The 18422-nt window shown below is 37.2% G+C and overlaps 1 protein-coding gene across 3 annotated transcripts in view; it reads left to right on the top strand.

Annotated features, from left to right (window-relative positions):
• Positions 1–18422, top strand: part of RSRC1 (arginine and serine rich coiled-coil 1) — a 228639-nt gene that overhangs the window by 13453 nt on the left and 196764 nt on the right. For all 3 annotated transcript variants that reach the window (XM_063132049.1, XM_063132048.1, XM_063132050.1), the window contains exon 3: positions 5685–5810. In XM_063132049.1, coding sequence (XP_062988119.1) covers positions 5685–5810 — 126 coding nt within the window. The remainder of the gene's footprint in view (positions 1–5684; positions 5811–18422) is intronic.

Genomic DNA, 18422 nt, shown 5'->3' with positions numbered 1-18422 from the left:
AAAGATAATAGACAAAGGTTCTGAGAGTTCTTCCGCTAGCTCCATCATTTCTCTTGGATGCAGTTCATCGGGTCCTGGAGATTTGAACTCATTCAAGGAAATTAGGTGTTCTTTGACCATTTGTTTATCAATCTCAAACTGCAATCCTGCCCCCTCAACTTGTGCTTCACTTTTTCCAGGGGGGTCATAGACCCGCTTTTGGGAGAAGACCGAGGCAAAGTAGGAATTGAGCACTTCAGCCTTTTCTTTGTCGTCTGTTATCAATTTGCCATCCTCATTAAGCAGTTGAACCACCATTTCTTTCCTCTGTCTTTTACTACTCACGTATCTGAAGAAAGCCTTTTTATTGCTTTTAGCATCCCTCGCTAATCTCAGCTCATTCACAGCTTTAGCCTTCCTGACGCCATTTCGGCACTTCTGCGCCACTTGTCTGTACTCTTCTTTTGTAGCCTGGCCTTCCTTACACTTCCTATATGTATCCCTTTTTGTTTTCAGGTCATCAATAAGCTTTTTGTGGAGCCACATTGGTTTCCTCTGTTGTCTTCTATCTTTTCTCCTTGTTGGAATTGTTTGTAACTGTGCCTTTAAAATTTCATTTTTTAGATACTCCCACCCATCCTGCACTCCTTTTCTCTTTAGGCTCCCTTGCCACGGGACCTTACTTATTATAGTTCTGAGTTTATTAAAATCAGCTTTCCTAAAATCCAGAGTACGTGTATGGCTACGCTCGACTTTTGTCTCCTTCATAATCAAGAATTCAAGTATGACGTGGTCACTTTCCCCCAGAGTTCCCGTAACTGCCACTTTATCCACTAAGTCATCCCTATTGGTCAATAACAAGTCAAGGATTGCCGATCCTCTAGTTCCTTCCACCACTTTCTGTAGGAGAAAGTTATCACCCACATATGTCAGGAATTTCTTGGAAGGGCCGCTTTTGGCAGTAATGGTATCCCAACAGATATGATTGATTCCAAGCCACTTACTGATCTTTTTGTTATTATTTCTCTTCTGGATTTATTTGCTTATAAGACATTACAGTCTGTACTTAAAATCAAGAAATTAGCTTAGAAAAGTCTTGACAGTGTGGTTGCTCCAGTATTTACTGTTTTTTTGCTCCTGATTTTTTTCAATTTTGCACTCACAATCTCAGTTTGTGTGTTTGTGTACACATGGAAGGTAGATTTTTTTAAAAAAATAAAGATCTTAGTCTGGAAAAAAAATATTTGAGGTTCCACAGCAGGGTGCAGAACCTCTTTCAGCCCAAGGGCAGAATTTGGGGGCTGCCTTCTAGTGGTGGGGTGGGCCACCATATACCAGCAAATTTTAGCTTGAAGCTCTTACTTCTAGTAGCTAAGCCTTAAGAGAGGCAGTTCAACCTTGTAGAATGAGGGAAACTGGTCAAAATTTGGGAAACAAACGAACAATCAGTGTTTGGAGGGTGGGTGTGGGGGCATGGCCTTCTTAGAGGGTTAGATTGGGACCTCTGAAGGCCTGGAATTGGCACCTGGGCCTGAGGTTCTGCACCCATGCTCTACAGCCTTGCAGGTTATATTCTGCTTTCTGGTATTTTAAATGGTTACCTCTTTTAGATTAATGTATTTCATACTGAGAGAGTGAATCTTTCTAACTTTTAGTTTTCATATTTTAAATCTTCTTGGATAGGCTGTCATGGAATGGCTTCAAAATGGCCTTCAGCAGTGCAAATAAGACTAAAAATCAATGGAGACGGCCATCAGGTGGTGGGAATGTGTATGGAAATCTGATTATGACTATAGCTGAGTGGGTGGGTTGATGCCAGCCCCACCTTTCTTTCTCACTGTGTATGTCCACCTTCTTTTCCTTGCCTCATGTGCAGTCTCTCATTTGTCTGCTGTCTGTTCTATGCCTTTGCCTTAACTGCTGCCTTTCCTTTTTTTCCTATTCCTATTCAGTTGTGGTATATCTTTGTCGCTATGTTGATATATTTGGACTAGAAATGGAGAAGTGATTGCAAAATGAGTTGAGTTTTTTCCTTGCTTGAAACTTTGGAGAATGTTCTTATTTCTCTAAGTCCTGTGCTGTCACCCAGTTTTGTTTCCAGATAGTACCTGTGCATGTTGTTACTCACTGTTGTACTCCCACATATATTCTTGACCCTACTTTGAGGTCTAAAGTGTGGCATTCTTTCCTTAGTTGTTTGGCCTCCAAATAGCTCTAAGTTGAGTGGGGGGATCACAATAATGTTTGCTGATACTACAATGGCATTCATGGTCTACTGAAAGTAGCAGAAAGCAGTGCTATTCCTCTATGCTGTTCCTAAGGGGAAGGAATAGGTCTCTTCCACATTCCCCAGGCAATCTATTGCCTTCCCCAAGTCCCACTTTTAAGACTGCACTCTTTCCAACCTTGTCATCAATGTAGTTCAGGAGGTGAAGACAGATTAAAATGTGGGAGATTATGTTACAGAAGGTAATTTCTCTTCTCTATATTATAGATGAAAATATGCTGCTGAAATACCTGAATTTTATGGCAAGATTAAACAGAATTTCAGTAATCTGGTTCTGTTAATTTCTTTGTAGCTAGTCATAAGTGAAGATGGCAAAAAGTGTTCTCTTCAGGAGGTTTTGATAGGTATAATTCCTTAGCATTAGTTTTTCCTGGTCCCTTTTTTAAATATTTATATGTATCCCCTGAAGGGACATAGTAGGATGATATCAACTGCAATGCCCATATTATACAGATGACATGCAGCTTTATGAATATCTCTCTTACACTGCAGATATGACTATCTGACAGATAACACCAAGCTTGAGAGACCCTGAGGCTGGTTGAGAACCAGCTGGTTTATTTGAATCCAGAAAGATCTGAGTATTTGCTTTAAGGATTTGGCTAACACCTCTGTCTTGACCCTGGCTGTTAAAAAATATAAAATCTTGAGGTTATGCTGGGTTCTGCCTGATCTTTTAAGAATTAAATTATAATGACTGAAAAAAGTAACTGTTTCGTCTTCAGTTTAGTAAATAAATTCCAGTCCTTCTCAGATGAAGATCAATTGGTGTTTAAGTAGAATGAGCCATTAAGACATCTTTAAGTGCCATGCCATGAGATCTTTTGTTAACAGAGTATCTCCTGCTGGAACTAACTCAAGCTCTCTGCGTTGATTGAAGACGCTCCAGTTCAGACTATGTATAAGTTAACTTCGTGCTTGGATATAATTCTTTCTAAAACTGAACTCAGGTGATCATGTGCCTGTCAGTGTTATAAGTGAAATGGGGCCACCCAAATAAGGTAGATGGAACTGTGATTGAGTCGCAACATGTCTACCCAGAAACAGAAAGCTCAAGAGAGGATTTCATGCTGTTTCTGTCTTAGGTTTTATTTGATAAGTGATGGTCCCAAACATCAAGCTCCTCAAGGGTTGGGACACACTCTGGTTCCACATTTACTTAGCTCTATATCTGTGAAACACTACACTCTAGATTTTGTGAGGGCCATTGGGCAAGACTCTGTCAGTTGTGATCCTTCCTCTGACCCTGTCTCTGTTGGTATCATCCTGTTGATTACCATTGCTGCCAGCTAAACCAATTTAATAAATTACGTGAGCTCATGCAAGATATTTCCAGCTGATTACTGCTGATTCCCCCTCCCACTGCAGCCCCCGGCTCCCCATCCTACAATATTCCAGAGGATCCTCAATCCTCAGAGCATCTTTTCAAAGGTGCGTGGCCAGAGGTAAGGTGGGGACGGTGGAAATGCTCTGTTGTATGAGTGCTTCTCATATGTCTGGATCCAATGATCTTTGAGTTGCTCTTGTACAGGCATATATTAAAATAATTTTAAAATGGCAATGATATTCAGAAGGCAGTAAGATGTGCAAATGCAAGCCAATGGATATTTATTTATTTATTTATTAATTACATTTCTATACCGCCCAATAGCCGGAGCTCTCTGGGCGGTTCACAAAAATTAAAAACATTTAAAGTATAAAACTGTATACTTTATATTTTTTATAAAACTGTATCATGTTCCTATTGGGAAACACTGTTCTGAAGTTATCAGTGCAATGATTTTAACCCCTATACTAATCCTGATAATCATGGGGTATATCTGACTTTTCTTGAAAGGTGAGGACAATTGCATAGGCAAACATTTGTGCATGCATTGTTCCCCACTGTGAAGCACATTTCTAAGTAGGTACCCAACTCTCCTCCCAATGAGGAGACAGCGATGCGTATTGTGAATGGAATTAGACTAAAAGCTACATCATGTTCCCCATACTTCTCTAATACAAGCCCTGGGGGGTGGGGCATGGTTTGTATTATGATCAAAACTGGCTTAAGGCTGTAGAATATTCTTCATTGGTAAGGATGCATGGTATGATCTGAAATTTTTGAGCTGGCAGTGGAATCTCTTCACCATAACTTCATTGTTATGATTGAGCTTTATCTTTGTGTTGCCAAAAATAGTGGTGGTGACCTGCTTCATGTTGGGGAGTTTTTTGTGTTTTTTTGCAAAAGTGAATATTCAATTAGAACATGATGTAGCATCTCATTGCCAGTAAGATAACAGAGCATAACATCAAAGTAAGATTAGTTTCCTCCTTACCTATTGCAGAAAGAAAAGTGCTGTATTGGTACAATTTGTTGTCTTTGGTATGTACAGATTGTTGGTAGGTTAGTACTAAAGTATTTCTTATACTACCAATCAAGGTTTATTGGAATATCTGACAAATATTTATGATTATATTTTTTATAATTTATTTTTTATTTATAAGAAAATTTATGACACATTTCCGCACTGCAGAGCCCGTAATAGCTGAAAAAAGAAATTAGAACAATTGAAACAATTAAAATAGTATCACATGATAAAAAAATAAACAATTAGAAATAGACAGGAACAGCAAATGAAAACAATCTAACAATGTCAGAATACTCACCCCAATTAAATGTGTTCCTAAAAAAAAAGTTTTTATGGTAAAAGGATAGGAAGGTTGTAGCCAGGGTGATCTCTTAAAAAAGAGTTCCACAAGCTTGGGCACTGCTACAAAGAAGGCCCTTTCCTTGCATTCCCATCAATCGTGCCTCAGATAGAAGCCTCTCTAGTTGATATGGCAAGAGGTTCCAAGGATGGCTTCAAAGTTAAAATACAAAACCTTGATAAAATAATTAGCAAAACTACCCAAAGCAAAAGAAACGAACAAACTCTAAAAGTTACAGCAATCTAAAATTGAATTAAACAATAAAACTACAAAATAGTAACATTCTATAAAGCAGTGAAAGTCCCTCAGCATCTACTAAAGCACAGGCAAAGGGTTAAATACAATGTTAGTTCTACCTAGAGTAGAAATTAATGGGACAAGTTAGTCATGACTAATTTGGATTTAATCCCAATAGACCAATTTCTCCTGGCGACTAAAACTTAACAAAATAGGTTCCAAGTAGATATCCCTGGAGTTTTATAACTAGGGCACCTCCACAGACAAAGTCTTATCCCCAGCTGCCACTCACCTCAGAAATGAAGGTGGGGGAACCTAGAGCAAGGCTTATGAATATCTTAAGTATTGAGTAGTCTTCCATGCATATATACAAACACCTGTGTGTGTGTGTATTTCACAGTATATATGCAGAGTGCCTAGCTCAGTGGCTTTGCAAACAAAAAATATGAACTATTTTGTGTCCAATTGAGTTTTCTGATATCTGTTTTAGGCATAGGCATCGATCTAGCAGTAGCTCTTCATATGGATCCAAGAGAAAACGGAGCCGCAGTCGATCAGGAGGACGAGGAAAATCATATCGGTCTCAGAGATCACGATCAAAAAGCCGAACAAGAAGGTATGACAATTTTGCCCCTAAGATTGGCCACATAATGTATTTTTTTACTCTGCATTCCCTAGTCTTAACATCTGTGGTGATAGGTATCCCATGTTAACTTTAGGTAGCTATGTGTAGTGTCAATGCGAAAGGTTGGCCTAGTTTGATATTTGGATTGGTGTGTGGCAGGAACATAGGTATGGAACTGCAAGTGTGCTGGTGATAGGTAACCCATGCTAACTCTTATTGGCATCAGATAATCTGAATGTATGAAATCATAATTGGCTTCTGAAATATGATATGTAGTTTGTAGATCTATAAGCTGTCTGAATCAGAAAGCATTCCAGATGTTCTGCAGAAATCATAGCCTTTACTTATAGCTATTATTGCCACTAATAGTTTAGCATTTTGAGTAATAAACATAAGAAAGGTACATTCAATTTGCGGATTCAAAAGAGTGACATACTGTAGATACAGATACTTGTGAATAGAGTGTTCTATTTTGAAAATTAAAGAAAATTGTATACAAATGCTTGGGTTCTTAATATTTTATTTTGATGTTAGCATTAGAACATTAGAACCACATTTCACACTAAAGAGAACAGTGGTTTTATTTTAAACCTAGAAGGTCGATGGATAGGGAGGAAAGGAGCTGTTTGCTGCCAGCATGCAGTCATTGGCCCCATTCAGAAGATATCTTAAACCACGGCTTTAGCTATGGTGGTTGAGCCAGAAAGTCGGGCCATGTTCAGAAGATCATTGGTCCCATTCAGAAGATACCTTAAACTACGGCTTTAACCACGGTGAATAAGGCAAAAAGTCTTATTCACCATGGTTAAAGCCATGGTTGAAGGTGTCTTCTGAACACAGTCCGGCTTTCTGGCTTAACTACCATGGTTGAAGCCATGGTTTAAAGTGTCTTCTGAACAGGACCATTGTGAAAGATAGAAAATGCTCAAGGACATTATTGTGAGGCAGAATTGGGCAGGTCCAGTTTGTGAATCCAAGAGTTCAACATACTACTTACTAAATTGTGTATATTTCTGTTATCCTAATATTAATAATTCCATGTTAGGGGAATAAAAAGAATAATAAGTAAAAGACCTTGTCTTTTTTCTGAAGGAAAGGGAAAGCAAAGGCAGAGCGTCTACAATCATGAAGACAGGGGAATGTGTGCTTTTGCTGTAGGGCAATGGATTGAGAGTGGATTTTTTTTTTTAAAAAAAATACTACCTTGTGGGCTAGGAAGGACTTTCAGTGATAGTGGCATCTGGAGACCCCTTCACTCATACCCACAACTGTGTGAAAGCTCCAATAGCAGTGGTATGTGAGTGAGGTAAATTGGGTGGGAAACACCCATGATTGGTCCTGCTCATGTGGTTGCACATATATTGCAGCTGCTGGGATAGCATCATAGCTCTAACCTCTCACATGGGTTAATAATTGTAAGGGAGGGCAGGGTGGGTGTGTCCCCAAAGGGACAAGAATTGGGAGCTAGTACTTTAAATGTGTGACTGGGTTTAGATGACTTCTAGTTTTCCTGCTTCTGCACATGAAGTAATTACTGGAGTTGTGATAGTCTATGGATGTGTAAATGATTTCAATCACAAAGCATTCTAGATGGTTGTGCCTTGTGGTTCTGGCCTAGATTGAAAGATGGGATATAAATTGTAGGATATAAATTGATTGAATAAATCAGTAAATAAGAGCATTTCAGAATTAATAGGTGGTATTAATTGATTTCTGTATTTATTTTTTTGTTAAATGTGGAGCAGAATGTAGATGGGGAGTCAAGAGCCCTGTTCTCTGTTAATTTCCTGTGTCATTATGGTAAACTGGATTTGAAGTTTCTTTACTGTTTTGAGAACACTGTAGTGAGAATTTACTCACTGCTGTTTTTATAGCTCTTTGTTTTGTTGTGCTCTTGATTTTACCTAGGTAGCTGGATAATTTGTCTTCCCTTTCTTATATTCAGGCTATATATGTATTGCTGATTTCATTAATTAATATTAAACTCTATGGAAGTTTTTTGATAAACAATTTTCTCTGAAAGAAGATAATAAATTATTTTATATATTCCTAAGGCTTAATTTTTTTAAAAAAAAAAATGTCAATAAAGCATACTTTAAAACTCATTCACATTTAAAGCTTAGCCTAGGCCATGAAAAGCTATTTAAAATAAAGCAATCCTATTGAAAGGGGCTCAAGCTTGGGCTTTGATGGTTTTGTGGGGAAAGGGAGCCCCACAGTTACAGAAATCAGAAGAAAGGAACTCAGGATTGTATATGACTTGTTTTCAGTTATTTTGAAACAAGCTTTTCACATTTTGAACCTATCGTGAAAGTCATAATATTTGCTTTTAGTGAATGCTGTATTCACATTTTTCTTGTGGAAATTAGGATTATAAATGAAGATTAAATACTTCGCTATGTTGAGAGTAAAATACGTAAATCAATCTTGAAATGCAAACTCTTAATTCAAAAAATTAAAGTTATTTTTTCTTTTAGTTATCTTTTATGCTTTAAATATCAAATAACAGATTTTCTTCACCCAAAAGACAAATATGTTCATATTGCAATTATTTATTTCGTTTTAGATGCATCTTGAGTCAGGAATTGAGGCTCCCTGTAGATTCAAAATTGTCCTTCAGCAAAACAGTACGATGCAAATAAGACTTAATAAGATCACAAACTGAATTTCAGCAAAACAACCAAGATTTACATTAAATTAGGAATTTTAAAACTGATTTAGTTTGTTTTACTGAGCATTTGCTTAATAACATTTCGTCTTCTTGCAATCTTTTTAAAGACAATAATCCATCTGTGAAATGCAGGCATATCCTCAGCAGAAAAATTGAAAGCAACAGCTCACTTTCTGAAACCACAGATATAGTGATATAAAGAAATATTTCAGCTCTACAAAATTTAATAAATCATCCCATTTCCTAATTTGATCATATTAGATGCTGATGTGGAAGAAGCATTTCAAATGCCATCTCCTCATTAATATACATCAGTCTGGGGAATGGAATAGAATACTTATGCAGAGATGTCACAGTTAGTGTTTCTTAGTTTACTAAGTGGAACAGGTTGATGCGATAGTGAGTGCTATTTGTCAATGTCTTGTTAAAATGGTTTGGGTCGAGTTATGGAGTCCAGAAAGACGGTGGCTGATAAATCAAAAGTGGATTGAGTGGACAGGAGGCAGTGATTGATACTGTGACAGGATATGAAGAAAGGAATCTTGATACAAGCATGCACAATATTGAATATGAGAAGGAAAATGACCCTGGAGTATGGATATTATTCAAGGAAATGAGAATAATAATATCAGTTTGAAATTATTGCCGTGTGAAGATTAGGATACGGCAGTTCTTATTACAGTATTATATGCATTAGAATTCTGTACAGTTCATACACTGATATATTCCTGCTGGCGTAATAATTATTTATTCCTGTTAATTGTAGAAATTGCTTTTTCCTTACATCATGCATATATGTTGCATAATTTAGTTCTTTAAATACTCAAGACTTTCATTTGGATTTTTAAAAAGTGGCTGGACAGATCTTACTTTGTTTTTTCAACAATTTTATACCTTAATTGTATTGTATTACATTCATTTGTTTTTTAATTGGATGCCTTATATGAATAGTTTTAAGTTTAAAACTCCTTTCAGAAATGGTATTGAAGATGTGTCAAAATAGGTGTGTATAAAATGTGTTTAATGTATGTAATGAAACATGGCACTTTCAGAAGGCTGCTGGAATGTGATAGTAATTATGTTTCTCATTGTCAGTATACAACAATGCTATTCTTACCAACATGCATATACTATAAATATTACATTTTCCCCATACCAGTTGGATGGATGTGTTTCTTCCCTATAGAACTAGAGCCCACATTTTTTTAAAATATAGATGTACAAAGTAATTGTAACATATATGCAAATAAATATTACCATATTGTTGGCATTAGTATAGCCACAAACATGTACAGTTGATGTTCCCTGAAATTGCTCTTATACTGGAAACATGCGTTATATTTAACAAGTCATGCTTATTACTGTCTGAGCTATAAAGGGGAGGTTGTTGCCCATGAGAGGGCATTAGAGGAATCTGAGCCACTGTCCCTTCCAAAGGAAAGCTACCTTGAGCAGGCTCCAGTTGAAGTCTGATTAGCTAACTTATGGCATTTCAAGGAGGGTGGGGAAAGAGGAGAGTGAGCAGAGCTTAAAAGGGAGAGGGAAAAGCCAACAGGAGAGAGAGATCATGGAGGGAATCTGGAGAAACAAAAAAACGGGAAAGGAAAGAAGAACAAGAAGATGGTGAGGAAAGGTAGAAACACAGAGGCAAGGAGCAGTAAAGAAAAGAAATGAGAGTGAGGAAAAGGGAGCGAAATGTTCTGGGTGGAAATGCAACACCTACCAGAAGTGGCAGGAGACAAACAGTGAGGTGGCTGAGGATTAGTCAGTTCCCCCCAAACGTGAGTGGTTGGCTGAAAGAGCCCAAACAGAGTTGATTCCAGAATTGACTTTTAGGTGTGGAAGGGGAATTCCTCCTACCAAGCCTATCTCTCTCAGGATCTTAAGCCCTAATGTGCCACCAGTAATCTCAGAAACTTACTTACCTCAGCATTTTGTTGGAGGGAAGACAACATACCTGCAATATATTAAAAATCCTTCTTTACCATAGATATTTATTTTAGAAGCTGAACTTCCACAAAGTGAGGAATGAAGGATATTGTTTTTGTTTATTTGTGCTTTTAAGGCTGTGCCACAGAGTTGTAGTAGGAAATAAAAAATACTTATTCATGGCAAAAATCACATTCCATCTCGTTACTTGAATATTGTTCATTAAATACTAAAGTCATTCTAATTTCTAAGTTTTCTAAAGTTTTACACTGCATAGATATTCAGTATAATTGTAAAATGAAACTTTTTTTTTTGGCATATAAACAATTAGTTGTGCTCAATACGGGAAAATGCTTGAATCAAAATATTAAATTTCAGTTACATCCTAATCTTTATGTGGTATTCATATTTAATTCATTCATGAGACTATATTACTTATGGATATCCAATATGTATATCCATTCCAAAACGCTTTTATGTATGTATGTATGTATTTTGTGTAATATTTTCCTTAAATAGAGATTTGTAGTCGTTACCAGAATAAAATTAATGAATAATTTAAAGTATTATAATAATAATAATAATATGAAGTATTACAAATGAGAAAGTTTAATCAAATGAATATAATATTATGCCACAGATCAATGCCATTTTAATGCTGTGTTAAGAACAACAACATTTCCACCACCAAGAAAGGACAAATACTGCTGTACTTGCTTTAATAGTACCACATTTGAACTTCTAGATTTTGTTCTGAACACCACAGTTCAGGAATGGTGTTGACATGTGTAAAAGAATTCATAACAGAGAAGTTAGGACAATGAAAGTTTGAGAAAGCAAATCATATGTGGAATGATTTGGAACTTGATTAGTAAAACTGGTGGATTTGTTTGGGGTGCTGCTCCCTCTACTATCTGATCACAAAACCCCAGCCCCGCATGGTAACAGCCATCTCAAGTCACGGTACCAGCTGCTCTGTGCTCGATTGGGTCTATCTAGGAATTTCCTGGCCTGTCGGCGCGCTGCTTTTATGAACTAGCATGCACTTTCAGCACAGATGCTCAGAACAGAAAAAAAGAATTAATGGGGGACAGAAGTAGAGCTGTGGATAACAATCTTCCAGCTGTTCTTCTAATACAGAATATAATAATAATAATAATAATAATAATAATAATAATAATAATAGATAAATAATAATAATGCCAATGCTCCAACCTCCACTTACTTTGCCTCCAACAAATTGGAATGAGTTCCATCCTTCAGAATAGAGAGATGCTAATGGGCAGTGCCACAACAGTTGCAGTGCCGTGGATGATGTGGTGGTGTGTGCTTCTGGAATCGAGAGTAAGTGAGAGAGCAATTGCTGTAGCTCTATGGCCTCTTAGTCCCCCACCTTCATTCATTTGCTCTTGCTTCGTAAACTTGATCCACTTGATTTTCAAAGGTATATTTAAAATTTATTTTTTAGTGTGGGAGGAAATGGGAGTATTGTAAAATTTGTTTTTGAGCATGAGGGGAAATGGGGTTCTTGTAAATTTGATTTTTACCAATTAGGAGACTGCGGATACATGGTGGATTTGAATATGAGATACTGACTTGAAAGCTTCCTGCCAGGCATAGAAGTTATATTTCACCCCCACTGGGGTGAGTAAAAAGGAAATGTAGAATTATATGATTCTGTGTTGCAGCAGTAAAAATTGCTTCATTCAGCTAAGCCAAGAGGGTGCAGGGTGGGGATATCCCTTCCTTACAGAGAGACTCCTGTTTCTGAAGGGAAGCTTCCAAGAGATGCATTCTCCCTGTTGCCTCCTAGCTGCCTTTTCCTCATTGATTTTCCACAGCTTATTTCCAATCTATTCTGCTGGGCAAATAATTAAAACAGCCCATTTCAAAAGCTAAATGAGACCCAAAATAACTATGCACATTAATTTAGCTAAGAGGTTGTTAATAATGTTTGTTTATGGGCATGAAGTAAGCTTATGAATTTAAAATGCAGAGTTTAGGGGAGAAGCCCCACAAAATTTAAAATTTCCTGAACTTCATTTTTTTCTCCAAAAGATGATGAAATCTTTAAAGATTGAAATATAAATATTGTCCATCATCATCATCATCACAATAATGCTGTCATACACATATCTACTTCAGTGGAACTTACTCCCAGCTAAGTGTACATAGGATTGCAACAGTTTAAGAATATTAAGAATATTACTATTGAAATAGACAGCTATATATGACATGGAATGGAGATATGTATATTTTGTTCATGTTTCAAAATAGATCATTCCTGAAAAAGATGGGCTTCAGCTAAGTAATAGCATCTTTCTGCCGCTTGTACTTTATTCCCATCTGTTGTCCCATCTGAATTCTTCTGGCCCTGCTTAGTTTGGTAGCATTAGGATTGTTAACTTGAGTGGACTTTAATAACACGCTTGCAGGCAAATAGCAAAAGAGGAATAAAGAAAATAACCCCTTTACTCTCTTCCGTCTGGTGGCTCTCATCTCCAAAAATACTGAGTATTCTCCCCTCCCCCACGCCCGGGTCCCTTTCAATAACTGAAATCCAAAACAATGTTGATATAAAGCTGGGAGGGTAGTGGTTGTGTGAGAGAGATTGAGAATGCCCAGGTGTCTATGTGAATGCTGTGTGTGTGTGTGTGTGTGTGTGTGTGTGAGAGAGAGAGAGAGAGAGAGAGAGAGAGAGAGAGAAGTCTGTGTGTCTGTGTGAATTGGGGGCAGTTGTGGCTTTCAATCACAGATTGAGACCAGAATAGTGATATTAGTTCTTAAAAATATTTGTTCAAATTGCTTTTATTTATTTATTTATTTATTTATTTATTCCTAAAAAGGCAGGATACAAGTATTAGAAATAAATAAATGGTGAAATAAGGTGAAGATTTTGTTAGCTTTACAGTGAGGATTCCAAGCTAAAATGCAAAATGTAAGGTTTGATATTTGGGGGAAAGTTAGCATTTATTTCTAATTGTCCATTTCGACACTTCCAGCTGCAATTTGAATCTCACAAATTGTAGGCAATTGAATTGGGAATACTTTGGCATAGAATTCTATTTCATCATCATCATCATCATCTCTTATCCACCTCCATTTTGATCAAGGCAGGGAACAACAATAAGCGATAAAATACATAAAACTGAATTAAAACATAATATATATTGTTAAAAACATCCTAAACATTCTAAAAACATCTTAAAATTATAAAATACTTCAAAGCATTGAGGTACTCTTTCTGTCTGCTTCTGAACAAAATAGTAGTTTAAAATTGTGTAGCTTGTCTATTCATGTTTGTGAGAATACTTGTCAGAGCTGAAAAAGATATCTAGTAATCCGAACATTCATATTTAGTCTTTCTCTTCTTAAAGAGATTAAGAATGCCTGAGTGTGACTGGTGTTTGTGAACTTCTGATCTGAAAAGTCATTTGACTGCCTGACCAATGAGAGTTGTTGCTAAAACAAGAGAATGTAGATCTAAAAGGATCTCTCCCTCCCCGTTTATTCAGGATCTTAAAGTATGTGTGCTCCATTTTCCCCTGTCTGTGCTATGGGTTGCTGGGGATGCAAAAGACTGTTCTGCTTCAGATGACACTCTTGGCTCTGTCTCTGGTGATGCCCTTGACTCCTCTGCTGAGCTATCCACTGACTGCCCGACCAGTCAGATTGTCCACCACTGCTTGTAGTTGATAATCCACTTTCATGTGGTAAAGAGCTATTTTAAAGGGTATTCTTGTTGGACTCTCAGACTTGTTTCCATGTTGTTTGAGAATGTACTTAAAAAGTATAATATTTATCTGCCACCCTATAACAAAATATTCTCAGGGTGGCTCACACAATATGACAGGTTAAAAGCAAGGAATACAATAAGAACTGAAAATTCCTTCGAAAATAAAATCACAATAATAGTCTAAAACTTCTGGAAGAAGTGACATGTCTTTGCCCGATCCCCCCAAAGATAGTTGTGGGCATGAATTGAGCCTCCTTGGGGAGGATATTGAGAAGGTTCCTCATTCTTGTAGCCACACACCAAACTTCATTCTGTGGTTGTACTTGAAGGAGGGCTCTTGAAGATGACTTAAGAGTCTGTGTAAGTACATATGGGAGGAGACATTCCCTCAGATTCTCTGTCTGCAAGCCATTTAGGGCTTTAAAAATCTGCACCAACTGTTTGAATTGGGCCAAGAAATGGTCTGGAAAGCCAGTGCAGCTGACAAAGTACCACCGTCACGTTTGTATCAACCATTTCTAGCAGTTGTATTTTGGACTAAGTGAAGTTTCCAAACCATTATGAAATATAGCCTGATGTACAACATATCACCAGGCTATCTATCACGATAGGAACTCAGCTGGTGGTGTAGTGGTTAGAGTGTTGAACTGGGACTTGGGAGATCTGGGTTCCACTCCCCCATTTGGTCATGAAGCTCATTGGTTGACTTTAGGCCAGTCACTGACTTTCAGCCCAATCTACCTCACAGGCTTGTTGTAAAGAAAAAAATACTCCATGTAAACTGCATTGCGTTCTTTTCAAGTGGGATATCAATGTAAATAAATAAGCAAGCAAGCTGATAAATTGTGCCCCTAGCCACCAAGGCCATTTGTTCCTCAATTGATAATGATGGATCTAGGAGAACCCCCAAACTGCAATTCCTTCTGGAAGAGTGCAACAATACTTCTGTCTTGTATAGATTGAGTTTGAGTTTATTGGCCCTTATCCAGTCCACCTTATCCTGGAGATGTAAAGCAAGACATATCTGCTTGAAGTTTCTTACAAAATGAGAGATCACTAAAGATGCAATCCTAGGCATGTTTAGAAAGGTGGGGAAATCCTACAACTCCCATCATACCGCATTCAGCCAGCCTGGCTGGGAAAATCTGGGAGTCGTAGGATTTAAGATTGAACATTAAAGGGGCTTCCACAGAGACATGGAGTAGCATCCAATGTTTGTCCTACACAGAGGAGACCCATTAAAATTACTTGGATTTAGGTTATTAACTAACTTAAGTTCCATCATTTTAGTGAAACTGCTGTATGTAGGACTAACATTAAATATCTATGGTTTCATATTTAGATAGCAACATCTAAAACAGCCTTGTATTTAGAAAGATTACCACCAAAGAGACAATAGTAAGAAAATAAACAGCCCTTTAGAGGTTATGTATTTTAGCAGTTTTGATTAGGAATGGAAATATAGAATAACTACCAAATAAGTTCAGCATTTCATTTCTTTTTTTAAAAAAACCACAAAACTTTAAAATTCCCATAAATCTCTATTGTACTGATATATTCGCTGAATGAGTTTCGGTATCCAGATGCACTGTCAATACTTTAAGAATATACATGCCTGTTCATGTTTTTCAACCTTCTGTTAGTCATAAATTCAAATATGATTTAAACTAGTTCTATAGCTATGAAAAATAAGATTTGTAGGATGAACCTTCCATCTGTTTCTTTTTGAAGTGACCTAAAATGTTAAATGGGTTAGTTTAAAATGTACATCTAAATTTCATATTATTTTTTAACTGATCAGAAGAAAATCAAAATGACCTCCTTACACCTGAGTTCACAGTTGCAAGGTGTAATAATTTCCTGATTGTATGCTACCAGGATACCTAAAACACACTGCATGGATGGTATTAAAATTCTGTACTTACACCAGCATTTCTTACTGAAACTTACCCTATAGAAATATCTACTTTTTCTTAAAATTGATGTTCAGGGGAATTTCTCTTTGTCCTCATAAGTGCTTTCATTCCCTCACACACAAAGGAGATATGCACATATGCATAAGGGTGGCAGCTAAATAAGAAATGGCAAGGATACCATACGATGATGATAATTTATTCAATTTATCAATTTGCCCCACTGCTGAAACTATCAGGGAAACATGCATAATAAAAATACAATAAAATTAGTGATAAAAACACATTAAAAGAATGTAAAAGCAGCAAAAATATAAATATCAAAGCAGTTAAAACATGGAAAAGAATAATTTAAAAACACAACTTTAAACATATTTAAAATAGAACAAGCAGCAGTTAATTTGTTTTTAAACTCCTGGAAAAAAGGTTTTGTCCTTGTGCTGAAAAGTATACAAAGTAGGTGTTAGGTGGAGCCCTCTATTTCATAATTTGGGAGCCACCAGAGAAAAGGCTGCCCACTGCATACTTGAAGCAGCATACTTGAAGCAGCACCTCAGGTGATAATCAAAGGGTCTGGGCAGGAACATATGGGGAGAGAAAACTCTTCAGATACTGTGGCCCCAAGATGCAAAAGGCTTTAAAGGTCAACATCATAAATTGGTCCTGGAAATGCATTGGGAGCCAATGAAGATGATACAATACTAGCATAATATGGTCATAAAAGCAGTCCCAGTCGGTGCTGCAAAATGATTTCCAAAAACCCTGTAATAATAATTTTCTAGAATGACTACAGACGTAAAGTGTCTGAAAATAGGGAAAATGTTTTTTAATCCTCTGTAAGATGCTCAGCATAGTTATTTCTTTCATTTTTTGTTAAAAATATTGATCTATTGTATCTTTTACTGATAGACATTTAGGGATGCTTCAAGTCAAGCTCAGTTTCCCAACATGTAAATAGAGTCACCATATCATAATATGAAAACAAAATCAAAAACGCTGTGGCTTATCCCGCCACTGTCACAAGATGCAATGGAACAGCATGTAGATTATCACCACCTGGAGTTGAGCCACCACACAGTTGAACAACTTGCCCAAGAATGGAATATTGGAAACTGGAAATTATCCAATATGGTGGGATTCAAGGAGCATAGAGTTGTCATCACTGCCTCTTTTAGGCATGGTGAAATTACAACCTCTTGCATTCATTTACTGCCCTTATCCATTTAGCAAGTTCCACTGGCAGCTCTTATAAGGTGGGAAGGGCAAGGGTTGAGCACATGCATATTATGCCTTGCCAAAAATTCTGTCCACATCCTTGGACTATAATAATTGAAAAGTATCCATTATAATTGAACAAGCAACAGATAATAATCTGATTTTATTTGCCTGCTATAGCACATTGGCATAAACTTTGTATATGAACTGATGAAATGAACCTGTGGATATGTACAACAGTGGGGGAGGGATCAAGGTTGAGAAGTAGTGTTGGTCTTAGCAAGAGGCATAGGGCATTGTTGTTTTGAAATTGCTAATGATATAATTGATTTTAAAAGCACGAAGTTGTCTTATACCGAGTCAGACAGTTGATCTCACTGTACTGATTGGAAGTGGCTCTCCAAGGTTAAACATAGTTAGGGCTCAATACTGTGGTGATGCCCATAAGCCTCCAAACTAAGAGGCTTACAGGCATCCTATGCAGAGCAGGAGGAGCACAGGGGCAATTTTCACCTCCGTGCTCCTCCCACTATACATTTTGGCTAGATGGGCTTTTTTGCCTGTCTAGCTGATGCACATTGAAGCGGGAGGGAAGGAGGCTGGGAAGGCATTGGGATATGTTGTATCCTGGCTTCTCCAGTCCCTTCTCCAGTCCCTTCTCCTTGCTGCCTACTGACATGCCCCTTTACCTGGCCTCAGAGAGGCAGCTGGCGCAGTTCTCCCTGCACCTAAGGGATGGAGAGTGTGAATTCCTGTAGTTCTGTTTCTGATCTCTGATTGAGAAATTCAAATTATCCTATCACCCCCAAACTCTGTGTAAGGCCCACAGGATTGCTCCCTTAAGGATAGTTCCACAATAATAAACAACTTACTTGAAGAGCTATATATTTTTTAGAAGAAATCTGGGGATCTGAAACTTTTCTGAGTAGGCAAATATTTTTCATACCAAGTTGACATAGGCACTTGCAAATGCATTTGAAATATGGGGCTATACTTTTCTTTTTCTTTTAAAAATGAGAATAAGAAGGAACTAGAAGAATACATGTTGCTGAATGTATTTATATAATATTCAGTATTTTAATGATGGGAAAGATCAGATCACTTCTAGTTATCAATAAAAAAGTTGAGATTTGTTAGCA

This window comes from Elgaria multicarinata, chromosome 8, assembly GCF_023053635.1.
Source record: "Elgaria multicarinata webbii isolate HBS135686 ecotype San Diego chromosome 8, rElgMul1.1.pri, whole genome shotgun sequence".
Taxonomy (NCBI): Eukaryota; Metazoa; Chordata; class Lepidosauria; order Squamata; family Anguidae; genus Elgaria; species Elgaria multicarinata.
The sequence above is the reverse complement of the archived record's forward strand: the minus strand, read 5'-3'. Positions and strand labels throughout refer to the sequence as shown.